At 33.2% G+C, this 8869-nt stretch overlaps 1 protein-coding gene across 1 annotated transcript; it reads left to right on the top strand.

Annotated features, from left to right (window-relative positions):
• The first annotated feature begins 2347 nt into the window (after positions 1–2347).
• LOC145963967 (uncharacterized) lies at positions 2348–4168 on the top strand. The gene is made up of 4 exons (XM_083086328.1): positions 2348–2596; positions 2743–3038; positions 3119–3619; positions 4140–4168. Exons 1-4 carry the CDS (start codon positions 2514–2516, stop codon positions 4166–4168), a joined length of 909 nt encoding a protein of 302 aa, XP_082942454.1. The 5' UTR covers positions 2348–2513.
• The last annotated feature ends 4701 nt before the right edge of the window (positions 4169–8869 follow it).

The following is an 8869-nucleotide window of genomic DNA, read 5'->3' as shown; positions in this document are numbered from 1 at the left end:
ATAAAGTGTATACGAAGCATTCCGTTACGCTTCCCTTACGTTTTAATATTTCATGTTTTCTTTTACGTTCCCCAAACGCTCCATAAAATGTGAACGAAGCACTCCGATATGCTTCCCACACACTTCAATGATTGACATTTTAGGAACTCTTCATTTACACTTCCTAAACGCTCCATAAAATGTAAACGAAGCACTCCATACGCTTCTCGTACATTCAATGATTGACATTTTAGAAACTCTTCATTTACACTTCCTAAACGCTCCATAAAATGTGAACGAAGGACTCCAATACGCTTCCTATACACTTCAATGATTGATTGACTTAGAAACTCTTCATCCACATTTCTTCAACGCTTAAACACTGCACAAAACATGTATGAAATACTTTCCATACACTTTGGCCCATATTCTGAATCCTCTTTTATCGATAAAAGTGCCTCTAAAAGTGGCATATAAGCCTTCTGATTGGCTACAGGCCGCTTTTAGGGGCACTTTTATCGATAAAAGAGGATTCAGAATATGGGCCTTTAACAATTTAAAGAAATATTTTTAAGGACGTCAAAGTTTCGCGCGAGCACGCAAGGATCTGTTAGTTCGTTCGTTTACCGCTACGCGCGCTATCTTTCTCGTATTTAAGTTTAGTTATGAAAATTATATAAAGTTTACAAAGAGTAACAAATAAGATTAAAGATATACTTCAATTTAATTTCTGATCTCGATGCAGGAGCTTCAGATGTTAAATTGATTTTATAAGTCGGACAAGTAAATGTCTGGCGAATAAACGAAAATAATCCGTTTATTACCTATTTAAAATGTAAAGTGCAATATTAACGGTACGGTATAAATATAGTAGAGTATAAACATTTCATTCGTATTCGCCAATAAGTTTGATGACATTTCATTTACGTTCTTTAAAAATTATATTAGATATTTCCCCTGGCGAAAATAATTATCGAAGCGTAAGTCGAATGTAAGGAAAGAGTAACAGAAGTGTAAACGAAGCTTCTAGGAGGCGTAAATTGAAACAACGAAACGTAAACGAAGTGTTAACGCTTCATTTACGTTGTTTCAATTTACGCCTCCTACCCAAAGAGAAATGACAAGTCGGATAGACGTTTGTTAGACGTCTAAGATGTCTAATAAACGTCTATTGGACATCTATTAAACGTCTTAGACGTCTATTCGACTTATCATTTCTCACTGGGTAGAAGCTTCGTTTACACTTCTGTTACTCTTTCTTTACATTCGACTTACGCTCCGATATTTATTTTCGCCAGGGTCATTCATGTTTGTCGGAGAGTTCGATAACGTTTCGTTTACGTTCCTTAAGGAGTTTGATGACGCTCCGTTTACATTTGAAAGATATTTCGTTCACGCTTGTCGGAGAGTTTGATGACGCTTCGTTAACGCTTTTCTAACACTTAATAGCCGCTTTCTTTACGTTCCGATGTTTCAATTTACGCTTTTTAATAGCTTCGTTTACGCTTCCGTCACTTTTCCGTTACATTAGATTTACTCTCCAATTCATGCTTTGTTAACGCTCGGTTTACGTTTTATTTTCGCCAGGGAGGGGGACGGCCATGATGGAATGGGCTAGGTGACAGGTGTGGAAGAGAGTGTCGGGAAAAAAAAGGAAAAGGAGGTGGTTGGGAGAAGAGAAGAGAGTTAGGAATAGAGGAGGAGGTGGAGGTGTACCAGAGGGCTGTGAGGACATGGAGGCAGAAATGGAGAGAGAGCGGATAGAGAGTTTTTTGGGAGGTAAAAAGTTGGAGTAAAAGTGCTGAGTTGGGAAGAATGGCGGAAGGAGGGAGAGGCGGGAAGAGGAAGAGTAGTGGAACGGTGGAGATGGAGAGTGGAGATGGCGCTAGAGGCTGAAGGAAGGAAGCGAGTGATCGATAGATCGATGCGTGGATCGATAAAAGAGATACGGAGATTACGGGGTTTGCAGTGAGTGGAACGGCGGAGATGGAGAGTGGAGATGGCGCTAGAGGCTGGAGGAAGGAAGCGAGTGGTCGATAGATCGATGCGTGGATCGATAAAAGAGATATGGAGATTACGGGGTTTGCAGTAAGGAAGGTTAGAACGATGGCTAGAAAGATGGAAAGTGGAGGGATTGTGGAGCAAGGCTACCAGATTGCACACGCTGCGTCCAGCGCCGGCACGATTTGTATCCCCACCACTTTCGCGCACTAAGGCATAGGCTCTCATCCGTATACGCTCGACGTTCGGTTATCTTCGGTTTACAGAGGAAGACGGATAGATTAGCTTCTATCCCCTTCTCTCCTGAGAGGTCTATCCTTTGTATCCTTTGAGTATATAGACATGGAGGAGGAATTGCTTTGTTTCCTTTAGACCGAAAGTGTGTCCAAAGTCTGTGCAAGAGAGAAAGATATAGAGTGATATTCGTCCTCTCTGCGCATGCGTCAACATCGTAACCTGCACTACAGTTTTGACACTTCTGTACTTAATGTACGAATTGTGTTTAATTATTGAAATAGATATTGTTAATAAAAATGTCTACTCAATATACCAAATACTCAAAATCTGTGTACTGCATTTTATGTGGCAATCGCGAGAAATCGGTTTCTTATCATGCGTAAGTAAATATAAATATACTGTTTTTTACAAAATATAAGATGTGATGAAACATAGGTTAGATTTTATACCAAGTTTAATAAATATATGCAGTATATTTTCATACATATTATAAATTATACAATCAATTTTGGATTACATTAATAGATTTCCCAAGCAAAAGGAAATCCGCCAACAATGGGTAGCATTCTGTGGAATCAATGAAGATGTCTTTAATACGGCTACTAGGTTATGTTCGAATCATTTTCATGAAGACTTGAAGAACAAACGTGGGAAGGCTGTAGTACTAAGTTTTAATGCTGTGCCTTCCATTCGTATGAAGAAGAAAGAAAAGTCTAAGCAGTCAAATTCTGTTCTTAATGAAGTTCATGATAGCATAATACAGAAATATATTGCTACTGATAAGGAAAACATCCATTACAATGTATCAGTTACAGGTAATAATGAATAATTATTGATTTTATACATATTTGCTTGGAATCAATTAAAAACAACTAATTACTTGATGATTGATAACTTCTAGATACTTCAATGATAGTAGATTCTGAATGTGCTCTGGAGAGTTGTGAAAGTACTCAGTTGTCAAAGTGTCAAACATCTCCGAAGGCTATATCACCTTTGTGTGTGAGTTATACTGAAACACTAGACTCGACTACAAAAGCTGAAAGACTGTTAGAAGATATCAATAATAGATCATCTACACCTATGGAAGATGAAGTTACCTTGTGCTCAAACTGGCAAACACCTACAAAGATTATACACAATCCTCGTTTCGTTAATGAAATCAGAACACCACATTTATTTACTGAAAGAGACAATAACATAGAATTATCTGCTGATATATTTGACCACGATGTTGATTATCTATCTACATTATGGACACTGAGTCCATATATAGATGACGTGGTCAAATATATCAGTGGATTTGTAGTAAGAAAATTAATAGGACAGATTTGTTACATTTGTTCGATTTTTTTAACTGTGAAATCGACAGACTCAGTTTTGATTACTGTAAAAAATAGAGGTAATTTAATTTTTCCATCGGAAGACGTCATAAAAACAACACGATGTTGCGAAATTGTTATTCGCTCAAATTATAATATAATTCGTACTAAAAAAAATATAAAGGTAATTTTAATTACGAAAGTATTTAACGAGATTTGCCATTCAGTATTTAATAACAGCACAATGATAGAACATATATTGCAGCAAGATATATTTGATAACCATAGAACGGAACTAATTAAAAGCATTATTACAATTTATATAAATTTACGTTTGTTCCATGAAGCCAAGTGCGCCACGGATTTCATACACAAAAAATATATTAGACGTAAGTTTACAAAATTAATCCATTTTAATCATCAATAAAAATTGTCTTATATTAAATTGTATATATTAAAATTTATTTATCCCTTTATCATCCTAATATAATAATCCGTTTACCATCCTACTAAACCAATAATGCACTTTATATACAAATATATTTATATTCTAATATAATGCCATTTATAATGCTTTGGCATCTGTTACTCTCATTTCAGCTGAGATAAACATTATTTGGATTCCGTAAAGCTCATATGCGCATATTTTTCTACAATAAATGTTACGTTTACTGTAGAAAATGAGCGCATATGCACTTTACGGAACGCAATCAGCCATTGTAACTTATAGCATTCATATTTGACGCATGCGCAAAGAGGACGAGTATCATTCTATACCTTTCTCTTTCGCACAGACTTTGGACACACTTTCGGTGCTGGCATTCCTCCTCCATGTCTATATACTCAAAGATTGTATCTTACCTATCTCTCTGAATACAATAGCTATGTGATCCCCGAAATCTTGAGTTAGCGAGTTGGCGATACTTATTATCACACATAATATTTTCCTATTGATTTTTTTTTATAAAAGTTTATATGTTGTTTAAAAAAGAGAATATAACATATACAAAAACAAATTTTACATATTATTATCTAAATTATTATCTAACATATTTTTATCTCAATTTTTATCTAAATTTTTCTACTCTTGGCCAATATGTACGCTTTTTTATTAAAAAAAATTTCTTTAAAAAAATAATTGTAATAAAATAATATTTAAATTTATTTTAATAGAATTGTATTTTGTTATTATTATTTTGTATTAATGTATGACGTACATCTTGTTGCTCAACGGAAACCGCGAGAAGGTGGTGGACTCTTCTGTTAAAAAGGAAATGTAAAAAATTTAATAAATAAATAATAATAAAAATAAAATTAAAATAAAATAATAAAATAATGATAAATAAATAAAAATAAAAATAAAAAAAAATATAACAAAATAATAAAATATAATCAATTTTCTAATTGATAAAAGGTCAAAATATTATTTACATTTCCTTACATATATATATATATATATATATATATATATATATATATATATATATATATATATATATATATATATATATATCTTTACACACTTATTTTTTAAGTGATGTATATTAAAATTTATTTTAAAATTATTTATCGCAGGAAGGGCCTGCTACGTCAGCATCCGCATGGACTTTTAAATTGTTTTTATTAGCGGCATATAATTTATCCGCCGACATAAGAGATAAATGCTCTTCATTAATGAGCATATTTAAAGCTGTTTCTCCTCTAGTTTTTAATGCCTTAAACACACAAATAGCATTAACGGAAACCGTTGAAAAGCTATTACGTGTTTTCGTTTTTAAATTGTTCAAAAGAGAAAACATTCTCTCAGGATCGGCATTAGAATTCGGAAGCGTTCGAATAGTATTTATAATATTCGTTATATTGGAATATTTAGGAACATTATTCGTGTGCCGACGTTGTAAAATTGCTTTCCACATATTGTCAAAATTTAATTTAGAAAAATTTTGTTTTTCTTCCACTGTAAGGTCTGATGCTAATGCAATCCATTCTTTTTTTAAAGCATCTTCATCAAAACCACCGAGAGTTTTAGCTACGAGAGAAACATCATCAAATGATGTTTGTCTATTATTATCGAATAAACTTATAGATGGTTGAAAAACTTGTAACTTTAATAAAAATTCATTATTTATAGGTAACCTTTTACAAATTTCTTCTGCAGCAGTTACATAAAATGTTAAACAGTTCTCTCGAACAATTTTAACTATGTTTATGTGATCTTTCAACGTTAATTCGTCACATTTCAGATATTCCTCACATTCTGATCCCAAAATAATTTCATTAATAGGTTTTTGATTTTCTTTTAATGAGAATATAATATTTGAAGAAAATGATTTTAAATATTCTTCTCTTATAAAATTTCGACAGATTTAGAAAAGAAAGTTTTTAGATTTTGGCTGCAATAAATGGATTCTCGTTTCTGACGCTTGAAAGAATGCATTTAAATGCGTTAAAAAAATTTTAAACATATTTTAAAAAAAGAAAATAAGCTTTTATCTCTATGTTGTTCATCATAGATAATAAATATTTTCCAGAATTTGTTTTTTCACTCGCAACCATTTCAGTAAGAAAATATTTAATTGTATCCCAAAATTCAAGAAGTCGTTCGATGCATAAATAATGAGAAAGCCAGCGTGTATCACATAATTTTAATATTTTGTGATTTGTTTCTTGGAAACATTCACAAAATTCGCGAAAAATAGTACGTTTGGGACTGCTATTTAAATATTTAGCAATTATTTTAAGAAATTCATCGCAATATGCAGGCATTTTAGAACAAGCAGCATGCGAACATTAGCGCTGCTAATGCGGAGGAATGGCACGCGCATGAAAATGTTAATACATGTGGGCATATTTCTTCCAATTTTTTTTTAAACGATAAATGTTTCCCTGTCATGACGGAAGCATTGTCGCATGACAGGGCAACAATATTTAAAAATGGTATCTGTAATTTCCACATTTCACTTTTAAATGCATTGAACAACTTTTCTGCGCTTGAATCTTTGGCAATATTTATTAATTTAACTAATTGCGAGCGAACATCTAATGTCTCCGGATCAACATATCGAACAAAAAAAGTCATCCATTTATTATTAGTGAGATCAGATGTTTCATCGATAAATATCGAAAATTTTGTGTTTTGAATAATATTGACAACACGATTAGTCTCAACCGGGCATACAACGTTTGTAATAATATTTGTACATTTTGTTCGGCCCATACTCATACTATTCAACACATTAGGATCTTTTCCTATATGTTGGAAAAAATTAAGAATTTCTTTTGCCGTTTGATAAGGAATATTTTTCTCAGCAATTAATGTGGCATATTTGATTTCCGCTGATTTCTTACGCTCATCAAAAGATAAAAGTGATTCATTAATTTGTATATTTGAATCCTCATTCGAAACTCTTGTTTCAATATAATTTTTTTCTTTATTTATATGAACATTAGATTCTGCGTGACGATAGATTTGCGATAAACCGCCAGCGATAGATTTATCACAAATCGAACAAAAAAATAAGCTTGCATCATGTGGTATTTCACGTAACCAACATTTAAATTGCTGAATTTCTAACCATTTTTGTTGAAATTTTGATTTTCGCAATTTTTTTATTGGCGAATCAACATTATTATTATCAGTTAGCGTATTTACCTTAATATTATTTTTTGTGACATGCAGAATCCGCATGTCTTGATAGTGTTGAATTGCACGAATAATTATTATTGCATATACTACAATAATAAAGACTATCGTTGGATGGTACTTTGCGTATCCAAGATTTATATCGATCATCACTAAGCCAAGCTTCTAAAAAATTTCGCTTACGTTTTTTAGTTAATTGATCACACATTTTGATTATCTATTCTTAACTTAATTTACTTTCTCGTCGGCACAATATCACCAATCTTTTGTCGATTGCTTTGAACTATCTTTTGACTGGGTCACGAACGTATTCGCAAGACGAGCACAGTTAACAGTCAACAATCAACAATTAGTCGATAACAGTCGACATGAGTCGAGAAAAAAACAATGTCAAACACATAATATTTTGAATATACATATATTTGAATATACAGGGTGTCCCAGACCACCCGTACATCCCTTTTAAAATGAAAATAAATGGCTCTTATCAAAAATCGCGAACAATTTTTAAGTAAATCGGGTACGCTCTATCAAATGGTGATATTTTCAACTTCTGATTCCGACCGGAAATACGCCATCCGGATCGGAAGTTGAATTTTTTTAGAGGAACATGGTACTTTTTATTACAGATTCAAATTGTACATGAAAAAATAAGAAACTTTTGTATCAAACGTTTTTTCTGAAAGTGTCTCTGTCAATCTTACAGTTTCAGTCTTACAGTTACTTTCAAGGTCAATTTTAAGGTTGACAGAGGCACTTTCAGAAAAAACGTTTGATACAAAAGTTTCTTATTTTTTCACGTACAATTCGAATCTGTAATAAAAAGTACCATGTTTCCCTAAAAAAATTCAACTTCCGATCCGGATGACGTGTTTCCGGTCGAAATAAAAAATTGAAAATATCACCATTTGATAGACCGTACCCGATTTACTTAAAAATTGTTCGCGATTTTTAATAAAAGCCATTTATTTCCATTTTAAAAAGAGTGTACGAGTGGTCTGGGATACCCTATATATTTCATTTTTATACCTCTATTTTTGTAATATAACATTTATCTTTTTATGTAAAAATTTATGTAAAATTTATTTATTAATTATTATTTATTAATGTTATACATTCTTTTATACAATATATAAAGTTTAAAAAAAAAGAATTAATAGGGAAAGATTATAGGGAAGGATTATATAATAATAAACGTTGCATCGCCAACTCGCCAGCTCGAGATTTCGAGGATCACATAGCTATTGTATTCAGAGAGATAGGTAAGATACAATAGACCTCTCAGGAGAGAAGGGAACAGAAACTAATCTATCTGTCTTCCTCTGTAAACCGAAGATAACCGAAAGTCGAGCGTACACGGATAAGAGCTCATGCCTTAGTGTGCGAAAGTGGTGGGGATACGAATCGTGCCGCCGCTGAACGCAGCGTATGCAATCTGGTAGCCTTGTTGTGGAGGAGATTAGAGAATTGAGGAAGGTTATGGAGGAGATGGTGGTGGTGTTAAGGAAGTTGGCAAGGGAGATGGAGAGGAGAGAGGAGGTCGGTCAAGAGAGCGCGGTAGTTGAGGTTAGGACGGAGAGGGAAGGTGTAGAAGAGGAGAGTAGGGTGGAAGGCGAGAGGAGAGAAAAGGAAGAGAGAAGAGGAGGAAAGGAAGGTAGGAAGGTGGAGGAGTCAACGACAGGGAAGT

This window comes from Camponotus vicinus, unplaced genomic scaffold (assembly GCF_025532165.1).
Source record: "Camponotus vicinus isolate PSW18456_S1 unplaced genomic scaffold, iyCamVici1.0 SCAF_13, whole genome shotgun sequence".
In the NCBI taxonomy this organism is placed as follows: Eukaryota; Metazoa; Arthropoda; class Insecta; order Hymenoptera; family Formicidae; genus Camponotus; species Camponotus vicinus.
This window is presented reverse-complemented; position numbering and strand designations above follow the sequence as displayed.